The sequence below is a fragment of the Lissotriton helveticus genome, chromosome 7 (genome assembly GCF_964261635.1).
Source record: "Lissotriton helveticus chromosome 7, aLisHel1.1, whole genome shotgun sequence".
Classification (NCBI taxonomy): domain Eukaryota; kingdom Metazoa; phylum Chordata; class Amphibia; order Caudata; family Salamandridae; genus Lissotriton; species Lissotriton helveticus.
The window spans coordinates 1926306169-1926333849 of NC_136068.1; the positions used below are offsets into that span (position 1 = coordinate 1926306169).

At 45.5% G+C, this 27681-nt stretch overlaps 1 protein-coding gene across 1 annotated transcript in view; it reads left to right on the forward strand.

The window, feature by feature from the left end:
* The window catches only part of LOC144769986 (DBH-like monooxygenase protein 2), a 119512-nt gene extending 98875 nt beyond the window's left edge, over window positions 1-20637 (forward strand). Inside the window, exons 9-10 of the mRNA XM_078654182.1 lie at window positions 19039-19135; window positions 20515-20637. Of these exons, the coding sequence (XP_078510308.1) occupies window positions 19039-19135; window positions 20515-20637 (220 nt within the window). The remainder of the gene's footprint in view (window positions 1-19038; window positions 19136-20514) is intronic.
* Window positions 20638-27681: the final 7044 nt, after the last annotated feature.

Consider the following 27681-nt stretch of genomic DNA (forward strand, 5'->3'; position numbering starts at 1 on the left):
TAGGACGATTGGGTATAAACATTGCGAGATGCCTTGTTGCTGGACTCCTTTTCCAATTAACATTATGATTGATAAGGGTTTGTTAGCCCTGAAAGAAAGTGTAGGGGGAAAAGCTCAGGAACCCAATGGGGTCACAGTTGGTGTCTTTAAAGCAGCAATAGACCTGTGGGGCCCCATCCTCACCAGCGTGTTCAATGTAGCCAGAACCAATATGATTTAATCATCTTGGAATATGTCCATTATTATACCTCTTCCCAGGGCGGTCCGATCAGCCAACTCCTCATGGGGTGGTTGGACCATAGGTGCGGCGGTGGCTGGATCGCCACTGGCGCAATAGCACGAGTCTGGCGGTCTGCGGTCGAGCCAGACTTGTAATGGGGCCCGTACTGATTTCAGATTTGGAGTTACCAGGCGTGCTTCATAAAGGTAATAAGATAGTCCCTTGACAAAGTCAAGAGACATTATGGGATTCCGGACACAGAACGTTTCCCCTATTCACAACTGAAATATTGTGCTCTACATCTTGTACTTCATAAGATCTTCCATACCTTTTGAGTGATTAATCCAGATACTATTATCCTAAAAACACTTAAGGCCTTATTTTGAGTTTTGTAGGTATGCTACTCCACCACAAACATGAAGGAGTACCATGTTCACTATACTATTGGTCAGCTTCTGTATAATGAGTTGGGAAAAAGCCTTAAGGCCTCAAACGGGGGAAAATAAAAATGAACCCTAGTGCCCCAGCGAGTCCGGGTAATTTACTTTGCTACCCACAAACAAGCTCAAGCTTTGGCAGTTGGCTTTTTAAAATCTCTGAAGGCCCACAGAGCTATGTAGGTGAAGACCTCCAAATATGTTGGGAGGTCATCCCCCAGGATGGTCATGACCTCCATCACTATGGTAGGACAGTGTTACAAAAAATGGACCACACATAGTTGGAGCAATGTTAGAGAGGCTGCAAAGAGGTGAACACTATTCTGGCTGGGAAGTTGGTGTGTCCAAGGTTGGAACCTAATTGAGTGGAGGTTCCAGAGAGAATCATACAAGCAATTTGATGTGTTGTGGAGTGATGCACCAAAACATTAATATTATGCCTACTGGCACCAGCAACATATCTATTTCATTTAGTCCGGAGACAATTTTGCATCTCTTATTGACAACTAAACATATGATCCTGTCCTTGTTCTGTAGGCCCAAATCCTGATATTAAAACTAATGCTGCAGAAAGCATTGAGGTTGCTGAGTCCTGAGAAGCTGGTAGAAAGACTCTTGCATATGGAACAAATGTTTAACTGATTATGAAACCCAATAATAACCTCCTTCAAGCTACAGAGATCTCAAGCATCCAAAAAGACCGAGTGGTGGGCTTCTTGTCCAGAGATAACTACCACATAGATTTCCTAGATGCCAGGAGTCTGAGGGTGTTTTGAGATGCAAGAATCTACAGGCAACTGAATATGGGGGCAGGAAAGCACTTTTGTTTGAAGAACATACAGATCATGAAACCATAGGATTATGGATGGGTAAAAGATTGCTTTTCGGTGTTTTTAAAAATATGTGCCAAATTGTTAGAGCTCTGGGCATTGAGGACTAGACCTACATTAATCTCCTCTCATGACACATCTGCCCATCCTCCCAGCATGTAAGTGATCTGCGCTTAAATGCATTGCCTTTGAATATATAAATGCCTGAATACATGCATACATAACATATATAAACATACATATATACATACATACATAACATATATACATACATATATACATACATACATACATAACATATATACATACATATATACATACATACATAACATATATACATACATGCATAACATATATATACATACATATATACATACATACATAACATATATACATACATATATACATACATACATAACATATATACATACATACATAACATATATACATACATATATACATACATACATAACATATATACATACATACATAAGATATATACATACATATATACATACATACATAACATATATACATACATGCATAACATATATACATACATACATAAGATACATTACAAATTACTTCAGTTCCAGTTTGCACCTTATAGCAAAGGGACAAGTTTCAAACCAACACCATCATTTGAGGAGCTGATTGCAGTTTTTTGTTTATGCCAAGAAGACATGGTTAAAGCATCTAATGAAAAAGCTATCCTCTCATTAATGCATGTGCAAAAGTAACATTAATTGTACGCACTGATTTGATATCAAAGTAGTTTCCTTTCACCAGCGATGTCTATTTTAATTAGGGATGTAAACTGACTTACATTGCTAGTTGTAGTTGATTTTACGCTGTTTTTCGAAGCACATACATAAAAGTGCTCAAATGCCCGTTTTATAAGTCTGGGAATGGAAGTGTCTGCTCGCTCTGCTAACCTGATAACTTGCAGGGAAAGGATGACATATGAGTAGAACACATTCATTTCATGTACCGCCACAGAGACTTTTCTCTTTGAAGGTAAGAACCCCTTCAGTGCCCCATCCTCTGTGGCAGCCCTCCCCCAAACACACGGTGATGTAGTTGGTGAGAGCCTCCGTAGTCATGACCGCGGCTGAGAATCAGGTGTGAATGTGCCTCTCCCAGGTTCAGCATAACAAAGGCCCGAGAGCCTGACCCTCCCAGCTACATCTCGGCATGCTTCACACCCTGGCAGCTGTAAGTGTTCGTTAGGCAGCAAGCTACTCATGGCAAACTCTGCACTACGGGAATGTAGCTGTCGGGAGAGGAGACCGAAGTGAGCTGATGTCTAAGGCTGAAATGTGCATCCTCCAAATGAAGCCATCAGTAGGAGCAATTAGTGCACAAAACACGCTTTCCATAAATTGCAATAGCACAGTATTTCTTTAACTTTCTTCTACTAAACGAAAACAATCAGCGAAATTCAGAGACAGGTGTTCAACAATTGGACAGCAAGTACACCATTTAAAGCACAATGTGAAGGCAATTTTTATGATTGATGATAAAATAGATTTCTCAATCGAGACCGTCTTTTCCCACAATCTGTGATGTTGCCAATTTTTTTGTCATTAATACTGAATCCAGTTGAAAAAGGGTATAATAAATCAGTGATAAATGTGATAAACCTAAAGAGGGTATTACAAGACGTCTGGGCATTCAGACACATAGAATCATTAGTATTTTCTACAAAACCGGTTTATATCTATATGCAATGCTACATGTCTGTAAAATGTTGCTGCCTTTTGACCTGGACCCCTGGGTTTTAAATGTCACTTCTGCACTAGATAAAACATTTTGCAGTCAGAGCAAAACTCGTTATCTCCCCTCTTAACTGTGCTGCTATTCTCCAATTTCCTGACACATTTTGTTTTTTCTAATCCAGTCACTACTGGCCTTGCACATCTATTTTTGTTTGAGAAGCTCCAAACCCCATCACCTGTCATTTTTAAGGCCAGAGTTTTTCCTGCCAGGCCTGTCATTTTTGGGAACCTTGGGCTTTGCGGTGTGTGTGAATTACATCCTACCAGCTGCCACCCTGTTTCAGGGTCTCATGGGAAGCTTTTGCTCTACATGCCACCTGTCTTTTTTTCGCATCTTAAAGCTCCTGGGTGGCTGTGGTTTATTATTTTATAAGGGGTTTGTATTAACCTATTTTTTGAGAATTGCCATAGGCAGGTTTGTGAGGACCCTTTACCACTTTGACACCTACATGCTATAGCCTTCCTCCCAGGCCCTGGGCTGGGGACTCAGGACTGCTCCGCAGCTGTTCAGCCAACAGCTGTCTGCAACCCCGAGTTTTAAACATGCCCAGACATGTCCCTCCTACATGCAGGCACTTTTCTACACACTTTTAAACACATACATAATTACCCCTGTTTTGCAGCCAGACCTGTCACTTTTGGGACTAGCCCTGCATGTCACCCTTTTTAAGACCAGAGTGATTCCTGCCAGACCTGTCAATTTTAAGACCAGCAGTTTGCTCCCAGACCTGTCAATTTTAAGACCAGCAGTTTGCTGCCAGACCTGTCAATTTTAAGACCAGCAGTTTGCTCCCAGACCTGTCAATTTCAAGACCAGCAGTTTGCTGCCAGACCTGTCAATTTTAAGACCAGCAGTTTGCTGCCAGACCTGTCAATTTTAAGACCAGCAGTTTGCTGCCAGACCTGTCAATTTTAAGAATAGCAGTTTGCTGCCAGACCTGTCAATTTTAAGACCAGCAGTTTGCTGCCAGACCTGTCAATTTTAAGACGAGACCTGTCACTTTTAAGAATAGCAGTTTGCTGCCAGACCTGTCAATTTCAAGACCAGCAGTTTGCTCCCAGACCTGTCAATTTTAAGACCAGCAGTTTGCTGCCAGACCTGTCAATTTTAAGACCAGCAGTTTGCTCCCAGACCTGTCAATTTCAAGACCAGCAGTTTGCTGCCAGACCTGTCAATTTCAAGACCAGCAGTTTGCTGCCAGACCTGTCAATTTCAAGACCAGCAGTTTGCTGCCAGACCTGTCAATTTTAAGACCAGCAGTTTGCTGCCAGACCTGTCAATTTTAAGACCAGCAGTTTGCTGCCAGACCTGTCAATTTTAAGACGAGACCTGTCACTTTTAAGACCAGCAGTTTAAGACCAGACCTGTCACATTTGCGGCCAGAGTTTAATGCAATGGTATCCCTACCTACTATTCTCCATGTCTCTTAGTCACAATTGATTCATTTCGAATTGTATTCAGCAAGAAAAGTGATAATTTACATCAAGTGTAAAAGTGAACTGGAAGCCAAAGCATAATGACTCTGATAAAACAATCTTGTCAGAGATTGCTATTACTAACCAGTATAAAATAAAATGTATATAAACAATGGAGGCAGGTGGATGGCATAACCTGATCGCCAGCTCTCCGAGCAACATGCGAAAGACAAGATCAGCCAGGGATAGTGTTTCTTTTTTAATTCTTTTATCAACTATCATCATAGTGTGTGCCTACAAATAGGCTCAACACACTAAGGGTAAGAAGGAGAAAACTGAGAAGGATACACTCACCACCTGGTAATAACCTGAGCTAAGAGATCTATGGAAATCTATACACAAATTAAAAAGGTACTCACACTATGCTTAATCAAATCATGTACCAAGAATCAGCATTCAACAGCTAACTAAAATCTATAAAGCTAAATGATGGAATTCCAGAACTGAATTTTAAGCCAAGAGATGGTTTGACATTAATTATTAGACTCACATCAAAGATAGCTCAACATTTCAGAGCCTGATCCCCATCCTAACTATATCCAAGTGGTCATTCAATTCAATTGGTGAATGGACCTGGGATGCTTATTTGACAAACCTCTATTAGATCCAAACTTCAACAACTAGTGGTAGCTGCCTTTCTTCCACCATCATTTCAAACATAGATGTCAGATTGTCTGACAACTCACGGTCACGATCCACATTGTTACACACTCAATATGCTGTATTCCGAATCTCCAGTGATAACATTATAACAGTGATAATGGGCAAACATGGAGTTCCTATGACTATTTCTAAGCAAGACTTAGCTAGTTAGCTCACTCTGCTCTTAACTCTATACTCAGGCATACGATCTAATACCATCATCCCGGGCAACTGACGTTGCTCAATTCTTCAACCCATTACCAAGAAGCGACCGATAAATGAACCGCAAAATTATAGAACTATTGCCCTATTAAATGCAGAGTCTAAAGCCTTTCTCAGATTAATAGTAAAAGAACTAGAAGTGTGTGCATTTAATTCGAAATTCTAGTGTGGCTTTAGGAAAGGCTGCCCAACTCTTTGAAATCAGCCTACTCACAGAGCCTTAAAAGAAACCTTGCCTCTTTATGTCTGCTTCCTGGACTACGGCATAGCTTTTGATAAAGTGAATTGTGGCATAATATGGGAAAAATTGCAAGGATGTGGAATCTCTGACTATCTTCTCCAGGCAATAAGACTGCTGCACATGGACTTTTGGATACGTTTTGAGCTGGGTCCTGGCTTCACATTCTCAAAGAAAATTCGAAAGAATCTGGACTTAACTCCAGCTCTTTTTAATATTTAGACAGGTAACCTTTTACCATCTATTGCAGTCTTGAGAACTCTACCACCAAGATTGTAGTCAGCATGTGACCTTACTACAGTACGCCGATGATACCCCCAGCTCTGCCAAGTATCACGCATCAGGCGTGACGCTACCGCATTTCAGTGAGGTGGTCCGCATCACTGCACGGAAATGCATAGTCACGCATATAAGGGCCTGTGCCTATCATGTGCTTTTCTTATAAAACACTAGCATCAGTTGTATACAGACTCGCATTGCAGGGGAGACTTCTTGGTGGCTGGGTTTTAAGTTGCTGCGCCACACTTGTTACAATGTAACAACTGTATTGAATCAGTGCGGTATTCTTTCACTTTTCCAAGTTCACAGCCCGGGCAGCAGCTTACTAACCTGAGGAAGGGCTCAAGGCTGGTCTTTATGAGGTCAAAGCCGGTGCGGTAATGAACCCCGCGCCCGCTGCATCAAACGCGCCTGACCCAGCTCTATCACAACGGTACAGGCGGTGGCAGAGTCACTTAAGAAACCCCTGTGCAGACTGCGGCTGTCTGAGTGGTTGCTTCGCGGTCCCAGAGCACCAGGAAATGTGCAGCTGAGCCGGCCGGCCCAAGCAAGCCTGATCCGGGCCAGTCACAACACTGGGAGGGGGGAGCTAGGCAGCCGGCATCGCCGCAAAGAAATGCATCTCTGAGTGTTCGACTTTTTTCAAGTAAGTGTGTGCGCCTAGCCCCAAAGTTAGAGAGGGGCGTAAAGTAAGAGTACTTTGCAGTGGCAATAATTAAAATATCCAAATAAGCTATGCTCCCGGCATTCAATCAATCAATCTTGCAATTTGTATAGCGTGCTACTCACCCGGAAGGGTCTCAAGGCGCTGGGGGGGAGGGGAACATTACTGCTCGAAAAGCCAGGTCTTCAGTCGCTCCCTGAAGGAGAGATGGTCCTGGGTCAGCCGAAGGTGGATGGGGAGGGAGTTCCATGTCTTGGCTGCCAGATAGGAGAAGGATCTTCCTCCGGGGGTGGCTCTGCGAATGTGTGTTACGGTGGCGAGGGCGAGGCTAGTCGATTGCAGCTGGCGGGTGGGCGTGTAGAAGGTGAGGCGGTTGTTGAGGTACTTGGGGCCCAGGTCATGGAGAGCCTTTTGTGCGTGGGTGAAGAGTCTGAACGTGATCCTCTTGCTGACGGGGAGCCAGTGCAGGTCTCTCAGTTGGACGGAGATGTGGTTGTGGCGGGGGATGTCCAGGACGAGTCGTGCGGAGGCGTTTTGTATGCGCTGGAGTCTTTTCTGCAGCTTGGCAGTGGTTCCCGCGTAGAGGGTGTTCCCGTAGTCCAGTCGGATGGTGACGAGTGCCTGGGTGACCGTCTTCCTGGTTTCGGTGGGGATCCACCGGAAGATATTTCGGAGCATGCGCAGGGTGTTGAAGCAGGATGACGAGACGGCGTTGACTTGTCTGGTCATCGAGAAGGAGGAGTCCAGGATGAAGCCCAGGTTTCGTGCATGGTCCGTAGGCTTGGGGGTGGTGCCCAGGGCTGGGGGCCACCAGGAGTCGTCCCAGGCAGAGGGGAATGATCCCAGGATGAGGACTTCCGTCTTGTCTGAGTTCAGCTTCAGGCGGCTGTTCTTCATCCACTCGGCGACGTCTTTCATTCCTTCGTGTAGGCTGGCTCTGGCGGTGGCGGGGTCGTTGGTGAGGGAGAGGATCAGCTGGGTGTCGTCGGCATAGGAGATGATGTTAAGGTTGTGTTGCCGTGCGATGGCTGCGAGGGGGCTCATGTAGGCTTTGAAGAGGGTGGGGCTGAGCGAGGATCCTTGAGGTACGCCGCAGATGACTTCGGTGGCCGCGGATCGGAACGGGGGAGGTGGATTCTCTGGGTTCTTCCGGCGAGGAACGAGATGATCCACTCCAGTGCCTTCTCTTGGATACCGATATTTCTGAGGCGCTGTATTAGGGTGCGGTGGCAGACAGTGTCGGACACTGCAGAGAGGTCCAGGAGGATGAGGGCAGCTGCTTCCCCGTTGTCAAGCAGGGATCTGATGTCGTCGGTGGCTGCGATAAGGGCGGTCTCGGTGCTGTGGCTGGCTCGGAAACCGGACTGTGAGGGGTTGAGGGATCCGTTAGTCTCAAGGAAGGTGGCGAGCTGTTTGTTGACGGTCTTCTCGATGACTTTGGCAGGAAAAGGGAGGAGCGAGATGGGGCGGAAGTTCTTGAGGTTGGTGGGGTCCGCTGTCGGTTTCTTCAGGAGGGTCGCTGTGCTCGGCAGGAAGGTGGCAGTGTTGAAGGAGATGTTGATGATGTCCCGGAGTTGGGGTGCGATGATGGAGTCAGCCTTGTTGAAGACGTGGTGGTGGCAGGGGTCGGTTGGGGATCTGGAGTGGATGGTGTTCATCATGTGGGCGGTGTCTTCGGTGCTGACCGGGGTCCAGGCGCAGAGGGTGGTGGTGGGGGGCGTTGTTGGAGCGCCAAAGCTGTTGTGTATGTCGGCAATCTTGCGGTGGAAGAAGGAGGCGAGTGAGTCACAGAGGTCTTGCGAGGGAGTGATGTCGTTGTTTCCGGCGCTGGGGTTGGAGAGCTCTTTGACGATGTTGAAGAGTTCCTTGCTGTTGTGGGTGTTGTTGTCCAGTCGTTCTTTGAATGTTGTCCTTTTGGTGGTGCGGATCAGTTGGTGGTGTGTGCGGGTGGCGTTCTTGAGGGCAGTCATGTTTTCTGTAGTTTGGTTGTAGCGCCAGGCTTTTTCAAGGATGCAGCAGTTTTTCTTGGATGTTTTGAGTTCATCGGTGAACCACGAGGCTTTCTTGCTGCCGGGTCTGCTGGGAGGGTTCTTCAGTGGTGCGAGGTCATCGGCGCAGTTGGTGAGCCACTGTGTGAAGATACGGGCTGCTTCGTTGGGGTCCGTTGCGCTGGCGGGAGGGTTCTGGCTAAGGGAGGTGGTGAGCTGGTCGGCGGTGTTCTTGCTCCAGCTCCTGCGGGGAACCTGTTGCGGGTGGTGGTGGGTCGTGGTTCTCCTGAAGCTGAAATGGACGTAACTGTGATCAGTCCAATGAAGTCCGGTCGAGTGGCTGAAGGAGATGTGCTTGCTGGAGGAGAAGACGGGGTCTAGCGTGTGGCTGGCGTAGTGGGTGGGGGTGTTGACCAGTTGCTTGAGTCCGAGGTTGGTGAGGTTGTCCAGCAGGGTGGTGGTGTTGCTGTCCTTGTTGTTCACCAGGTGGAAGTTGAGGTCCCCTAGGAGGATGTAGTCAGAGGAGGTGAGGGCGTGCGGGCTGATGAAGTCTGCGATGTCTTCGCTGAATTGTGCGCGTGGTCCCGGGGGTCTGTAGATGAGGGTGCCACTGAGGGTGGTCTTGGGGTCGGTGTGTATCTGGAAGTGGAGGTGCTCGGCGGCGGCGAAGGTGTCGTTGGAGTTGGTCGTGATGCAGATGGCGTTCCTGTGGACGATGGTTGACACGATCCCTCCGGGTGATCTTGCATCCGTCCGGGATGGCTATGGCGATGTCGGGCGCTGAGGAGGTGTTCATCCAGGTTTCCATGAGGAAGGCGATGTCTGGAGATGTTGTGTCGAGCAGGTTCCAGAGTTCGACGGCGTGTCTGTGGACGAAGCGGGTGTTGAGCAGGATGCACTTGAGGTGGTTGTTGCTGGTACCTGGCCTTTCGGGTGTAGTGCAGGTCTGGGGGCAGGTGAAATTGCAGGCTTTGCAGGTGAAGGTTCCATGGGTGCGTTTCGGTGTGGCTCGGTAGCAGGCGGGATTCCGGTCGGGTTTGAGTGCGTTGAGGGTGGCGGAGTCGTAGGTCCATCGTGTGGGCAGGCATCGTCGGGGGCCAGGGGTCCTGGCGCTGGGCGTAGTCCAGGCGCGGACAGGCATAGACGGGCTTGCCTTTGGCGCGCCTTCGGCGCACAATCGGCACGCCCGCTGTGCGTGAACACTGCGCGTGCGCGTGCGTGCGGCCTCCAAATTAGGGGAAGCGGGAGGGAGGAGCAGCTGGTAGGCGGGAGCGGGGCGGCCAATGGGGTTACAGCAAAGAAAATGGGGCGGGCCACGAGGGAGCACAATCAGTTGAACAGAAATAAAGAGATAATAATTACCAAAAGCACAAAATGAGGGCAACACTCCAATACTAACGAGGCACAGAACAGTTAACTGAGAATAAGAGAAAGTACAATTACGAGATGTATGAAAAAGGGCAACAGCGGGGAGAGAGGGAACGAGCAGCAGCGAGGGGCACCGAGGTCAGGAGCGAGCCTGTGCCGCCGGGGAAGAGATGCGCTTCAGCTGGCGAGCCGTGCGGCATGGGGGTGTCCTGGGGGCATTGAATTCTGACGTCCTCACCAAGTTCAATGCAAACAAACACGCGCCACTATCCGCACTCGCAGCCACACACAGACTTTCACATATTGGCCAGTCAGTGACACGCTCACGCACAGATAACATACACTGCATGACACCTTTTGCAGGCCGGCTCAGCAGATGCCACACGATTTCTCTGTGCCGCATAAACACTCAAGTGACATCTACTAATGTCTCTACATGATCTTTCATATAATTGCCCATTTGCTCGAGGCTCCCATGCCCCAAATGCCCAGCGTGCATGCTGCAGTCTTCCGCAACGCAATTAGTTTTCCCTTCGCTGTGGGCCGGCCAACAACTCAAACTGTGCTTTACTTTAGTCATGAGAAAATTAAGTCTGGCGCTCAGGAGAGGCTGGCGGGTGTCTCTTGAAGGCGGTGCCCTTGTTTGTGAGGCATTTCTTGTTGCTCTACTTTAATTTATTATTTTTCCCTCGTCTTCATTGCTGGATTTCTCTCACGAGAAGGTGTCACTCCTGGTCGTTGAAATGTCACTCATTATTACACTGACATTATGAAAATGTCACACATAGCCATCTGAAACCTTGGCAGCTATATACCCCTATCCCTTGACCAAATTCAAATTGGCCTTCAAAGGGCCTCGTCTGATTTAAAGACTTACAACATCCAGACTATTTTAAAACTAAATGTGGCTAAAACAAAAATCATGAAATTTTGCTCTGGCAAAATCAGATGCTCATAGAGTATCAACAATCAAACCAACAACAGACATATGGGTTACTTAGGGGTTTGGATAGATGAGAAACTAAAACTAAACAATCAGCACAAAGCTCTGGTTGCCCATTTTTCTTTCCTACAAAAACAATTGTGGTGCTTTGCTACAGAACCAATAATACCAAAAGGCTCATATGTTTGGATACATTTAAAGCTAAAGGGGTTCCGGCACTCTCAAATGTGTCTCCAATGTTGGCACCACAACTTCATTTATTTATTTATTTTATTTTTACAATTTATACAGCGCGAACAAATGCCCGAAGGCGTCTCGGTCATAAGAGCTTAGAGAGTCTCTGTCCAGGAGCACTTATAGTCCTATTCAAGCTGACAAAAACAATACCTTTTAGTCAATTGAGGCTAGAGTTTGGCAAATTGATTATAATCTTATTAGCTCATCTCAGCTTTGTGAACTATTGTCACAGGATGAGAAGCATGCACGAAGAGCCCCTACAAATTTGGAAAAAATCAGCAACCGTTCATAAAATCCATCAAACAAACATTTTGTGCCAACTTGAGAAGATCCTGAAAAATATTTAATTACAGGACCTGTGGGAGTCCAGACCATATTATACCATCTTTAATACAACGGCCAAAGCTGTTGCTAAGAGTGTGTACATCAGTACCAACCCATAGGGCTTCCCTATGCTACCAAGAGCACAGCTATTATTGGCATCTTTCACATTGTCAATTCAACAACTGCTCCTTTCTATCAGTTTGAAACATTCTTTACATCTCAGTTCACCAGATGTAAATATCTAGTGTTATCATTTAAATCCATCCAACCCTGCACATATAAAAAAGCCTGCCCGTGCTGTAGGCAGTTTGGATGTAGTTCGGAATCAGTGATGCACATAATTTGACTCTGGCCCCTTCTCTTAAACCTCAGAAGGAAATTCTTGCATCCCAATTTCATTCCCCTGGGAAAAAGATCCACCAAATGAGCTCTAGATGAATGTCTGCATGGAACTCATATACAGATTTGACTAGATTTCTTAAGTGCCTGGACCTTGCAATAATTCAACTGGGGCAAACAACATCTATCGCCACAGCCAGACATGCATTAAATCCAATCATGCACCAACAAAGAATTTCATCTTATAGGACACATTGAACTTTTTTTTACTGAAATGACTATGTGTAAGCTGCCCAGGGCATAGCTTCAAACCCGGATGAAATCGACATCAAGCACTCATAAGTTTGAGTTCTATCACAGTAAGGATAGGCTCCCATCATGTGGGGGCACTCTTTGTTGATGGCTATCCAGAAAGACTATCGACTTATGACACTGTCTAATCTGACTTAGAATTTTATAAAATATTTTTACTGGGGGAAGAATATTAGTTAGATATTCATATTGTAATGTTTTGTGTTACGTATCAATAATTGAAGCCGATTTGATTGTTTTATATGGCATGTTTTAATGTTTTTACGGATATTAAATCCCTCAATAAACTTATTGCATACAGTGGAGTGGAATAAAGAAAATTTGAGTAGCGTATAGTGGACTGTCTTATAGTGGAGTGGAGTAGACTAGAGGTGTGTACAGTGGAGTGAGGTAGAGTGGAGTTGCGTTCCCTAAGCCCATAACTAGGGTGAAACTGGTCCTAGGTTGCTTGTGTTCCGGTTCAGGGAGGACCTGGCTTTGAACCTCGGAGTTCCCATGAGTATCAAGGTCAATACTGATTTGTAGATGGCTGGGTTCAAATTGCCTCCCATCACATGGTGTGCGTTTCATGTATCGCCACCAGTGGCATGGGTATGCCGAGTAGTGTGTTCCGTATTCACTGATTCACTAGAGACAAGCTGTCCCAAGCTGATGAGCCCATAACTAGGATGAAACAAGTCCCGGGTTGCTTGGGTTCCAGAACAGTGAGAACATGGCTTCACAGTTGGGCCTGGACTGTTCCCATGAGAAGTAGGGTCAAGATTGATTCACATATGGCTGAATCTAAACTGAGGTGGTATGATGAGTAAAGGAATGATGGGTTGAAGTGCTACCTCGAGCCATTGCCTCTGTTTAGACTTATTACAAATAGCCTCCCATCACCTTTTATGTGTTTACTGTACCATCCTAAGTGCCATGAGTATGGCTAGAGGTTGTGGCCCATGCTCACTGTGTCACTGGAATCAAGCTGTACCTAGCTACTGAGCTTATAACTCGGGTGAAGCTGGACCTAGCTTCAGAGGAGTGGCCGGATTGTCCGTGGAGTGGTAGCCGATGGTAATGACTACGGCGAAGGGTTCCCCTAGAGTGACATTACACAAGACCTGAGACCCGGGAGATGGAAGGGTCGCACTGCCGCGGTGAGGCGAGGTAAGGGGAGTGAAAGCAGAGGAGCGCCTGCACTGGTTGGAGCTGAGGAGGAGAATTATCAGTGGCCAGCATGAGGAAGGAGAAGGGTGCTAACGTGCAGTCAAATAAAATTCTGAACTATGTGCAACCCCTGCCCTAGGGGCTACAACAGCGGGAGATGCGTAACGAGGAAGATGATGAAATAGCACCAGGGGAAGACGCACGAGAACCATTTCTGAGAGATATACGAGCGCGGGAAAGACAACAAGAAGCAAGATGATGACCTGAATTGATGCAGTGGTAATCGATGTGAACCTTCTATGGTGTGACCTGCATTAAGTATCAGACAGGGTCACCTCTGTGGAGCAGAATGTGGACAAACTTCAATCGAAGGTAAAGGCTCTATGGACCACAGTCATGGACTTCCAACAGAAAGCCATTACACTGGATGAGCGTACCGAGGAGCAAGATGGGCGCTCCCGTAAGAATAACCTGCGGTTCGTGGGGTTTCCTGAGAAGGCGGAGGGGCTCTCAGTGGAGCTATTCCTGGAGGACTGGATAACAAAGATCCTGGCTCCTAGTAAGCTGTCCAAATTTTTTACCATCGAAAGAGCCCACTGGGCATTGGTCCCTCTGCCAAGACCAGGGGTGCCGTCATGGACCATTATAGCCTGTTTCTTTAATTACCGGGACATGCTCCTACAGGCCTACAGCACAATGTTAAACTAAACTTTGAGGGGCATCATATTGCTATCTTCCCCGACACAACCCAGAGGGCAAAGGACCAACGACACACATTTCTGGCGGTTACAAAGCGCATGAGAGAAGCAGGGATACAATACAGCCTTCTGTATCCTGCTAAGCTCCGGGTGGAACATAAGGGCAAGGCTCTGTTGTTCAGATCTGCGGAGGAGGCTTCTGACTGTATGGACAACTCAAGAGAGCAGGAGCTGTGGAAAAGGATGCAGACACAGTCAGCACAACACACAATGTTGCTGGACCGGAATGGACAAGACACCGATTGACTGAAGGACTGGTACTAAGAGACATGAGGGACTCTGGGAGGGTTCAGGTGTGTGATGATGACACCCTGCAGGTGGTGGAGGGATTGCCAGACTCTGAGCTAACCTCATCGGCGAACATTCCGAACACAAATGCGTAGTGAATATTGGAGGGGAGTAAGGACAATAGATAATCAGATAAGTGTCTGTACCTTAATGTTTTGATACCAATTGTTCTGAGGTGCACGCTGTAAGTTGAAGGGTGAGGATGTATTGTATATGCACCCCAAGGGGAGTGGACACGCCCCTCACCAGCGGCTGGATTCATTTGTGGGAGCTGGAGGCCCAGTCCTCGTACCCGATTCTGGAGCCAGCCACTTGCATTGCTTTGATGATCAACAAGAGACAGGGTGCGCCCCTACGGGGAGTGCTCTGGGTTTCATGGGGGAGGGTGTTGTAAGAAATACCAATGTTTGCTTGGGAAAGCTCGTGGGGGGTATAGGGCATGGGATAGTATGGCACCCTCACTATGTTTTTGGTGGGATTTGCTTGTCGCACTGTCCAGGGGATGAGGATCAGGATGTTTGCTCTGTTTCAGTTTTTATTTATGGTTGTTGGGGACAAGGGTGAGATCCATGTCTGGGTCAAGACTCAATTTGGAATGCTCAGGTCAATGTTGTCTTGGAGGGATGGGAAAAGAAATGGGCTGCCAGATGTGTAGGCATATGGCTCCTTCCCTGATTAAGCTAATTAAATGGAACATACGGGGTATGGCCTTACTAGAGAAACGTAGAAGGGTACACTCATTTATAAAGAGATATAAAATAGCCATTGGGGGGGTTGTAGGAGACGCATGCGTGGGGAGAGACGCTGCCATACATCCGGCGGAGATGGCACGGACTGTTTTATGCCTTCTCCTTCTCGTGATTTACATGGGGGGGCACTGATTTGGATGGCTCCTGGGACACATTACCAACATTTACAATACAAGCTAGATCCGGAGGAAGTAGTACTATATGGTAGGTTGGGCGGACAGGAAGTTTGCTTTATAAATGTGCATGCCCCCAACATGGACAAGCCAGCTTTTGTCTATGACGTAATGAAGGTAGCGGCACCATACTTGAGTGAGGATGTGATATTCTTAGGGGACGTCAACTGTGTCATGGATGGGACATTGGACCGCAAGCCTCCTCGAGCCAACACCAAGCTCGGCATGACGGGGGCTCTATTGGATGTTATGAGGGAGATGGACTTGTTTGATGTGTGGAGGATCTGGCACCCAGTGTCATAAGTGTTCTCATGTTATGCCCCAGCCTCCAATACGTATGGTAGGCTAGATCAGATTCTGGTACCACGGACTTTGATGCCCAGAGTAGAGGAAGTAACATATCTACCGAGATAACTCTCGGACCACTCCCTGTTGCTGGCGTTGCTGAGTATGGCCAGACCCAGATTGGCAATCCCTAAATGGCAGCTCCAGTCTGAGGAGCCAGCGTATTCTCCCTTTGTCAGGAAACTGAAGTAAGAACTTACGTCTTATTTCAGGACCAACTGGGGATCAGAGATATCGAGAGGTATGGACGTGGGAGGTGATGAAGGTGGTTGTCAGGGGGTTTGCCTCAATACAACTTACGGCGTTCTAAAGGAACTAGAAAGGGATATTTAGAGCACCGAACAATGACTAGCTGAACTAGAATGTATTTATTTATTTATGCTTTTTTATATAGCGCAGACTTTACCCGAAGGTGTCAGAGTGGTGCAGTCGGAGCATCACCGCTGGACGGAGTGGCGGGAGAAATGGGAGGAGGTTCCGGCAGCATTGTGTTTTCTGGAGAAGTTCCATTACACCACATACCGGCAGCGTCTGCATGCAGAAGGAGACCGCTACGGGGCATTGTTGGCGAGGTTGATCTGCAACGAGATGCAAACCTTGTCTATAGTGCAGTTAAGATCGGGGGATGGAAGCATGGTATACAGTCAGCATGGTATTCTGGATACTTTGGCGGACCATATGGCTGGAGTATATGCAAGGCGTCAGGCTCTGGCATTGGCGGAGCTGGGGGAATTCCTTACTACTCTACAGCTCCCCTGTTTGGAGACTGGGATGGGGCATATGTTGCATGAGCCACTCTCGAATGAGGAAGTAATGGGAAGGATTAAGTCCCTGAAATCTCTCAAGAGTCCCGGGAGTGATGGCCCGCCGGTCGAGTTTTATAAGATATTTGTTCAGTCCAGTCTCGGGCGCTTCCACCTTCCATGAGTGAGGCGATAGTAGTGATCCTTCCTAAGGCGAGCAGGGACAACCAACTTCCAGGGTCATATAGGCCCATATCCCTGTTGAATAGTGACATGAAACTTCTTATGTCCGCACGCCTGCAGCCATGCCTGCAGCGACTCGTTCACTCAGATCAGATGGGTTTCATCCCTAAACAGAGTACGGCCATTACTCTTAGACATCTGTCTCATGTCTGGCATTTGTCGGTGCTCCAACGTAAGGAGTGTGTGATACCGCTCCTTGACATCCAACAAGCATTCAACTCTGTAGGGTGGACATATCTGTAGGAGGTTCTGCGGGCAATGGGAGTGGGAGACCAGTTTCTGCAATGGGTGCAGTTGCTGTACTCAGTGCTGTGTGCTAGGATTAGAGTGGGGTGGCTAGTACACTGGGGCACCAGGCTGGGGTGCCCACTATCGCCATCACTCTTTGCAGTGGAAATGGAGTCCCTGGCAGTAGATATCAGGGCAAGGATAGCACTATTTGGAATCAGGGTCGGCAAGCCTAATCATGTGGTGTCCATGTATGTGGACAATAACCTGGTGTATGTCAGGGACCCGGATGCAGTAAAACCAGTTCTACTGGACATCCTGGAGGGGTTTGGGAGCGTGTCTGGCCTAGAAATCAACCAGGGGAAGTCCAAGTTGGTCCTGTGCCACTGAAGATAGAGGTAGGGGGGAGTTGTGTTTGTGAAGGGGTGGTCAGAGGGAGTTAGGTTGGCTGATCCATAGGACAGAAGCCAGAGGGGCATGCGCCATACCAGAGATCTGCAAGAGTGTTCAGGATCAAGTCATCACGTATAAGATACGGGGGGAGATGTCTGACCTCGGATGAAGCTTGATGCTGCTGTATTTGGGATGCAGATGATTATATTTGGAGTGTGAACAATTGGCATTGTATGCACATTGATATGGTACATGTCACTATTTATGGTGTTTGTCTGTACAAACGATGAATAAAAATATATAAAAAATAGTTTCATCTGAAGCATATCTTACTAAACTCTACTCAGTTGAACCCCAGTTTTCAAGTTCCTGTAAACAGTACAATGGCATTGGTCGCATCCCAGCACTCCTGGGTGATGAAGCTGAGTTTGTTATCTGGACAGAGAATGCTTTGATATCATATGTGGCTCATTTCAAGAAATATTTTAAAATGACAAATACTAGCAATACATTTCCTATGGTCAAATGATAATAATATGCCACTGCACAGGTTCGATATTAACTTGTAACGCCACACTGCCCATTGTCTGGACAGTATAATAGCTCATTCTACTCATTCTATTTAAAGTATTGAATGATCACAGGTCTTCTTTCTTATAGTTAAGATTTTTACTAATTTGCTATAGTTCTTGTTTAAAACATCACAAAGTATTCCACCATACACAGCGGTATGCCCCAGTGCCCCAACTCAAGTTTGGCTGGCCCCTTCATGTATATGTGAGTAGTGGAGGCCATTTTATATTACAATCATTCTATCTGAATAAGGTTTCGATGATTTTACTTTGTGGACCAGGGGTTGCATATTGAATTGATCAGATTAAAGTAAACCAATTGTTCAATCAGAAGTTTTTCCAAATTTCTCTTACTTGTCATTCCTAACTTACAATGTTTTCTTCATGAAGCTATGCAGCACCTTCCCTATCTTACATAAACATTTCCGGCATGTTGATGTTTTTGTTATTCAACAGCCTTTTTGCTATTTTTGTCCAATACATATCCGAAAAAATGATAGGATGAAGGATTAGTTCCCTTCAATTTGAAAATTGAATAGGAAATTTGGAAGTAACTTTGAGTTACAAGTGGGTGCAAATTCATCTATACTGTCAATTAATAAGGTCACATAAACAGAAACAGCATAATGAGCCAGATGATGTCCAGTGTCCCATTAGTAATTCATTATCTAAGAAATAGATTTGAGGATAGACTGGATCGTCCTTTTGGAGTAAGAAATTGTGCTGTGTTGGTCTCCAAAAGGTACAAGAAAGTTCCTTCACAGCCAAGAAAATATCAGACAACTTGTCAAAATATTCTGTTGTTTTTTAGTAAGACTATTTGGGTTGTAGTGTCCTATAGTTTTGGAACATGCTGAATGAATCTGAGACAAAGGGATACCTCGAGTGTTTGCATCTGACTTACAAAAATGGAATTCTTGCTTGAGGAAGCCTGACAACTGTTTTGAGTTTTGACCGTCTTGAACTTATGTTTTGTTTTGGCTGAAGAGAGTTTTAGCCATCATTCTTTCTGGATGAAGATAGGATTAAAACGTTCAGTCTTATCACTCAAAAAATGTTATTAAGTGAGAATGATCTTAACAGCCTTTCTTTTTTCCAAGGGATGGAAGACAGATCGGATTTGTTAGCCGTGACATGTCCTATGATTTCAGCCTGCAGGAGATGAGATACCTGCCAAATATCACAACCATCAAAATAGTAAGGACACCTAAAATATATGGACATTCACCTAGAAGGAATGACTGTTGACACATAGAGTGCTACTATATCTGAGACAAGCTCCATTGAAGAATTTGTTGATACTTCTGTTTTTCTTTACTATGTACAATACATCTTTTCCATGTTTTAATCCAGAATGTTGAATTATTATTACATAGGACGAATTATGCAATATCATTTCAATATAAAAAAACACTTCTCGCTGTGGCTATGGTATTTTATGAAGAGTCTTCTAAAAACTTTTTTAAGTTAATTGTTTTCAATGCTCAATAGAATAAGCTATGTTTGTGTATTTATAGACCAGTTTATATGCTAATTTACCATCTTATGACTCACCCTTATTTTCTGAAGTGATTAACGTTGAACAAATAAGCACGAATAATAACCCCCAAGAGTGACCCCTTGCCAATGTGAACCATCCTACGCGTTATTATAAATAGTATGTTCTACTAGGGGTCTATTTATTATAATGTATGCATCATCTATATTATCTTCACATGATGAAACATTGATAGAAAATGTCCAATAGGCTAGACCTGAATTATTTTCAAACAATTTCACTGCAGAAAAACATATTACACATATTGTGATTTTAGTAAATTGATCAATAGCGTAATAATAAATATCCGAAACCCTGGGAGCTTCATTGCATAGCACATTATTTGTAATTTTACAGTATTGCTGCAGATACCATGTGGATGATGGTCACAAGTCCTATTTCGTCGCCTAGATTCCTGGACTATCTGCATAAATTATCCCTATCCCCTGATAGATAACCGAGCGACCATTATATCAGTAGTTCTAGAGTATATCTTCTATGCATCTTCCACAAGTTCTTCCTCATTTGTACTGGCCACCCTGCATGTCTTTACTAATCTGCTGCTGTCACGTATTATTCAACACAGCAACCATACGGTGATAGCATCACAGGGTATTTTCTATCTCCCCATACCTGTCCTCCCAGTTGCACCCTCTACTAGCAACCATGGCCATCATATGAAGGGGGTCAGCAGCTGAGTGTACACCCAAATAGGGTGGAAAGGGGCATAATCCAATCTTTAGTGAATGTCCTGCATCCACATTTCTCCATATAACACTATTAAAGTTTGTTGATATAAGTTATTTTCACAGTAGGAAATAGAACAATATAACTGTATAGGGAAAATGAAAAATTACACCTCTGATTGGCTTTATAAATAAAGAAACCAGTAGCTAGTATTTAGTTGTCTCATTTTTCAGTAGACACATGATGCTAGGGTAAAAATAATAAAAGAATTTAAGTCTCATATGGATTCAAAAAAAGTCTCAGATAACACTGGCAAATTCTGCATGATCATAAGTTTGGACTACTTTTTCAGATGATTTTTACTGAGCCAGTAGCTTGTCTTATGATGATGCAGGAGAAAACTCATTGGCCATCTTTTAAATATGGATACCATTCTTCAAATGATTTGGCAATTGATACAGCTGACCAGGAATAGAATAATGAGCTTGGTTGAAGACACTTTGTTTCAGACTGCAGTGGACATTGGTTACCATGAGTAGACTGAGGATGCTCACATTGGACATGTGTCAGAAGTGCAAACAGGATTTATTCACCTATAAACATTTGTGGTTGCCATGTACTAAAAGCACACACCAAAACCTGTTCAGGGGTCATGAGGCACACAGGAATTCTGTGTCACAATCTTGGCGATTGACTCCTTTCACCGCTGATGACTAGGCTATCCTTGTATGAACTCTAAAAACTGAGCAACATGGACACTCCTTTAGTAGTTCACTAGGAGACTAGTAGTGCAAACATTTCAAGGTTTATATGGGAGATTGGTGTGGGGTTAGAGACTAGAACACGATTGCTCCCAAGCACCTCTTGCCACGAAAATACTGTAACTTGATTTATTAAAAATACTTTATTCTACAAGCAATACAATACTACACAAACAGATTGTGTGTGATACAAGAACAACTACAGGAATTACTAGCAAGATATGGTATTATTAGCAACCGAACATAGTGCACCCCAATACTGTTATAACAGTTCTGATTATGCTGCATGACTTTGAAACTGACAGCTGGCTCATTACCTGTGTGACTGCTGCAGAGATGGGTCAGGTTGTTAGGGCACTATCTGACTGCGGCTGCTGGTCACAGTTTTCTCTCCATCTGTCCCCGCCTTTTCTCAGATACCAGTATATAGAGCAGTAAGTAGTTGTTTTTCATTTGTGGCCCTTCAAGCTCTGGTCACAGGTCCAAACACAATTCTCTGATCTAATGGCGCCCGACATGAGATTCTTCAGAAGCTGATTCAGTTGGGGGCCTAGAAGTTTTCTTGCAGCTACTGATTCAGGATTCTTGAGTCATGGAAATGTTTGAAGATGCTTAGAGGGCAAATGCCAAAGTGGTGCACGTGCAAGTTCTGGGCATGGCCTTTAGCAAACTGTCTAAGTCGCCTCAACCCAATGCTCTTTGGGAGCTGGATACAGCCCTAGGAAATGTAGCTTGCTCCATTGCAGCAGAGATCACCACTGCAACTGCCCTGAAGCTGCCATTTATAGTGTCAACTCCTCTAACATCTCACAGGACAGGGAGGTCTGGGAAGCATTAAGGTCCAATTAGGGCAGTCGGGTACATGCACTCAGTGAAATCCATGAAGAGCTGATCTGGCCCTTAGCTCCGCAGTGCAGAGGTCTCTGTTAGTGCACGATCAGCTCCTCCTAAAAGCAGCTAATGCTGGAATCACCCCATGGCAGTATGTGCTCATAGAATCACCTTCAGTGCTTCTCTCAGCAGTAACATAGGCATTTCATGAAAGGCAGGTTTCGACACTACACATGAACCCTTGTACTCCAGGGTGCTTATAGAATCACCTTCAGTGCTTCTCTCAGCAGTAACATAGGCGTTTCATTAAAGGCAGGTTTCGACACTCCACATAAATCCTTATACTCCAGGATGATGTCTTTGGCCTGGCTGTGAAGCTGCCTGTCAAAGACAGCCTCCCTGGATCAATGAGGTTTCCCACATACTCTTTGTGGTATTGGCTGAGCACTGGTCAATGAGAATGCGTGGACCACAGTTGAGGGGTGTTAGATGCCTCTGCTGCATAGATGCTGACAGGCTAATGCTCTGGGATGCTTCTAAGTGGTTCTGCTGTGGTGTGTATACCTCTCCAAACTCTTCCAAAAGCATTAATATTGTATTTGTTTTCTTCAGACATGTTAGTCATGAGCTCTTTGTAGCAGTTCTGCACAGGCTTGTGGCCTACTCCACTCTTTCTTCATCACATTTGTTTTACGCATGTACAGTTTCGTTTAGCACTTTTTAGTAAAATATAACTAAGTTAATGATTATTTTCCAAAACAGGGTAATCAATCTGAGCAGGTTTTATTACACAATTACTTACAACAAAATTATTATTGCTACTAATCTACCTTAAACAGCTAACAACCTTCAACAAATTCAATAGCCTGTTTTTAGGTGTGTAGGTTGGTATGTTATATGAATAGAAGCAAAAAAGAATGCATCGAAAATAACTGAAATGCTGGTTGAGTAATCCCCAAGCAATATCACAGAAATTTAGATTATGTGTTTAGGTCACTCCCTTAATTAGACAGGCCACGTCGCTTTTTAAAGACCCTCAATCTTCGCATCCTACTTAAAACCCTGCATCCAGTGCTTCCAATGCTTAACCAGCGTTATTCTCCAGGGCTTCATGTTTTCCCCTCCTTGTCATGCACCTCTCTGATGCTGTCTGAAGCCCCCTTTTCTGCCTGCTCTATTCTGTTATTCTCTTCTGGTTCTCCTCACTGCTCCTTCTTCTCAGTGTTCTATTCCGTTCTGTTCCGGTGCTCTCTGTTGCCCTCTCCTTTTATGGCCTTATCCAGTGGACTGGGCGACCCACTCCTCTTCCCCCTCTTTTCTAGCACTTTCTTCTTTATGCTCTCTTCCAGTATTATCCTCCTCCCCCTCTGCTTTGGGATCTTCTCCACTGCTTTCCCCCGTCCCTTCTTCTTCACACTCTTCTTCAGAGTTCTTCTTCGTGCTTTTCCCTAGTGCTCTCCTCTAGTGTTCTCCACCTCCCCTTTCTCCTCATGCTCTCCTCCAGTGCATTCCAACATTTACTCATCATGCTCTTCTTCAGAGGTGTCTGTTGGTGCTCTCTTCTAGCTCCTTCATCCAGTGCTTTCTTGCATTGCTCTACTCCTTGCTTCTCTTCATCTTTGTTCTCTCCTCCAGTCTCCACATTGCCTGTTCCTGTTAGGGTTCTACTCCAGTTTTCTCCTCTGCCACCTCCTCCTTCAGCTGTCCTCCAGTGCTCTCTTCTAAAACCCATTCTTTGTTCCCTCCTCCAGTTCTACTAGCTCCTCTTAGTGATCTTGTCATAGGTTCTCCTCTGGAGCTCTTTAGTTTACACACCATGATTGATATTCGCCTTTTAATTTCAAGTGGATAAAAGATAATCTGTCTCTTGGTGCTTGCCTCTGTGCGGAGGTGTAGGGAAACCAGTTGGGAAGTAAAGGCAACAGGTAACTTTTGCTAATGTACTCAATTCCACAGGCAGTTTTTGGGGTACTCAGTTCTCAAATAATGGCAGATTAGGAGACCCAGGCACAAGGAGAATAGGATTTGCTCAATGTTAAAGTAAAGTAAAGTCCACATTTGTAAAGCGCACAATCACCCGTAAGGGTCTCTAGGCGCTGGGGGCCGTCGGGAAGATTAAGCGAGCTATTGCCCAGAGTCACATGGTGCTGGGCTAACCTGCCGCCGGAGCCGGGAATCGAACCGTGGTCCCCAGATTCCAACGTCAGTCGCCCTGGCCGCGGCGCCACACCTCTTCCACGTTAGATCTGGGGGTCTGTAGTTGTCAGTGGTATTTACCTTTGTCCAAATAGGGACCCTTACTTCTAAGTGAGGATAAGGGGATTACACTCCTCAATAACCCCTGCTCACCCCCTTGGTAGCTTGGCACGAGCAGACAGGCTTATCTCGGAGGCAGTGTGTTAAGTATTTGTGAATATACACAGTGATACAGTGCTAACACTACAGATGGACACAATACAGATTTTTTTAAAATAAGTATTCTTTATATAGACTTAACACAAGACCACAAAGGACAAAAATCCACAATACTACACTAAGATTACTTAAAAGATGATTTAAGTCTCTTAGTTCAAGTTGATAGTCGATGCGACAAAGTTCTCAACAAAGTACCTGGATGCGTAACGGAAAGTAAACAAACAGACTCACAGAAGGGGAGATGCGTTGGTTCCGTGGCCCGGGGGAACGGTTGCGTCCTTCCACAATGCTTCGCAGAATAGGGAACTCGTCGCGAGCCTTACCGGTCGGAGGTGATGCATAGATTCTTGGACTGCGGGCCCGATGCGGTGCGCAAGATGGCACCTTGATGCGATGCTATGATACGGTTGCGATGCGAGAAGATGTCGACCTCGATGCGGCGATGCGATGATGATGATGAGATGACGCCCTGGCAGCCTTTTGACGACTCTGTACTTTGGAGCCGCGACAGGCCCTGTGACACGCTTCTCCGGTGATGTGATGGCAACTCTCTCGATGGCGTCACGCTTCTGCGGTGATGCGACAGCAGGCAGCTTTGATGAACACACGCTTCCAGGGAGATGAGGCGAAGGCTCGCTTCTCCGGCGTTGCGATGATTTCAGCTGCGGGGGTGACACGCTTCTTTGTGATGCATCGCGCTTCCAGCTCCCAGCGGCAAGCAAGTGTCAGGAGTCAGAATTCCCAGCAAGGAAATTCAGGAGGGTGCTGGAGGTGAAGTCTTTTGGCCCTGAGACTTCAGCAGGAGGCAAGCACAGTTTAAGCCCTTGGAGAATATTCTGTAGATGAAAGTCCTTACAAAGTTCCTTCTCCTTTCCCTTGGTAATGAAGCAACCACAGCAGGCCAACCCAGCAAACAGCACACTAACAGAGGGGCAGTCCAAACTCCTGCAGCTTCCTTGGTTCTTCTCCTTGGCAGAAAGGTTTCTTGTTCCAGAAGTGATCTAATTTCTTGGGAGCAGGGTCACAATATTTATACCCCAAAATCCTTTGTTCTCTGAAGGCAGAGAGGCATCTGCCAAGTTCAAACCAGTTCCTAGCACTTTGTTGACATGACTCTCTTGTTCCTTTCACTGTGCAGGGCAGAGACATCCGACGCCCCACAGGAGGTGGAGCCAGCACAGGGCAGGGAAGATACAGCTCTGGAGCACTCTGTTGACATGATCCCTTCTCTCCTTTCACAGTGCAGGGCAGGGACATCAGACAAGCCACAGGGGGTTGAGCCAGCATTGTAGAGGGAAGGGCCAGCCCTATTCAGGTCACAGGTGCGACTCTTCCCTCCCATCTAGATGCAGATCTCTCTATTCAACACTGCCCTGCCCCAGCCTGTCTCCTGGAATTCCCCCGCCATGTCACACACAAACCCAGACAAGGAATACACAACTCAGCAGAGGCGGGCTCAAATGGTTAGGCAAGCAAATACCTGCTTTCAAAGTGGTATTTGCAAACACAGAATATTAAAATAAACTTTACTAAAAGATGTACTTCATTATTCTGAGTTCAGGCAAACTAAAATCGAATTTCTACCTTGTTCCCTGAGTCAGTTAGGATTGTAAGAATGTAATAATCTAACTGCCCATTCTACCCTATGTGAACAGGTGGCCTTCAATAGTGAAAAACGAAATTGCCTATAATTCATAATTCACTATTAGAACATGCTACACACATCAGAGCATGTCCTACCTTATACTTACAATGCACCCTGCCCTTGGGCCTGTCATAGGGGGGTCTAATATGAAGCAAAGGGCAGGTTTAGGGACTGGCAAGTGGGTGCACTTGCCAAGTCGACATGGCAGCACTAGACTGCATACAGGCCTTGGAATGGCAGTCCTGAGACACACTTTACAAGCTGCTTCTGTGGGTGGCACAACCAGTGCTGCAAGCCCACCAGCAGCATTTTATGTACAAGCCCTGGGCACACAGGGTGCACTGTACTAGGGGCCGACAGTAAATCAACTAACCCAATCATGGAATAACCAATCAGCACATTAATTTAACATAGGGCACACTTGCGCTGTGGCAATGATTAACAGTGGCAGAATGCCAAAAGCATAAACCCAGCAAAAACATATCAAAACAGAGGAGGCAATCTGTCAAAATGGAAGGGAGGCTCCCGCCAATGATGTCAGGTCTAACACTCAAATTCAAATAATTCGGCAAAGTAGTCAAACTGCAATGAGTGGTGCAAGCTCCAAGAGCTGTAACTTTCATGCCTAAACATATTTGGTAAACAGACCATGAGACTGGCTGTTGTCTCTAACAAGGTTGTAGCCAATGAGCTCCAGTCCAGTTCTTTAAATCTCATAATTTCAGCAGCCTTCAGTCTGATCATGAATGTTCACATTGTTGGCAAAACATGAGCACAGAAGCAGAAGTTAAAAATGTGATCGACAAATAAGATACATTCTACCCATATGGGGGAGCTGGGATTATAATCCAATTCTACTGGTTCCACAGTTTTCACCCTGCCCACTAGCCCAACGCCTATGTGGAGTAGTTCTGATGGCAAATGCCACTATGTTGGAGGCCATGTCTACATTATGTTATAATGGGTATTACTAGCATGTTTAGATAATGGTAAAGCTGGACTTTAGAAGTTGAGTTTCCCATTTCCACAGCTAAAATCTATCCACCGGACGTCGAGCAGTGGTGCCAGCCAAACAAGTGAATTGAGGGGTGCCATGTCAATGATATTTTTATAGCGTTCACTACATAAATCAGACCCTGTTTTGCAGCATGATTAAAGCCTGCAAAAGTAAAGTGAATAAGATCATAAATAGAGCATGGCTACTGCATGTTTTTCTTTGGGCTCGGGTTATGACGTTGGTGGATAATGTAATGTCCCATTGGTTTCCCAGGAAAAAGATACTATTTTACTCCAAGGGATCAAGAAAGGAAGGGTGAAAAGTTTCAGCATCACCCAGGAAGGAATGACAGCATTTTTATCATTTGAACCAACTCATTTTATCAACACTTACAGAATAGATGAAAGTGTGATACAGTAATGGGAATCAAATGAGGCACACTTTTAGCATTTAATAGCTTACATAATCTTGCATATTGAATTGTCACATGCCATTTGCACACTGCCGCACAGAGAGATAAATATTTAGGGGGAATATTGATCATGATGTGTAACTATTCACTGGTCATTACTCACATTTTCCACGGGCACGTGGGAATAATGCAATCAACTAGATCGCGAGCTGCTGCTGTTTATGACACTATTGTATGCAGCACGGAATGGACACACAGATGCATTTCATGCTAAAATATATCACCAAATGCCAGCTTTTGTATCATGTAACTTTGTGTAATTCTATCAACATTTCACCAAATTAGGATCCAACTGTCGTGGAGGCAGTCGAAACATGTCTCTTGGCATTGAGGCTTGTGCTGCAGCCCAGAACAGGGCCACAGCACAACCCCGTGGCCAAAAGGAATGTTTGTAAACA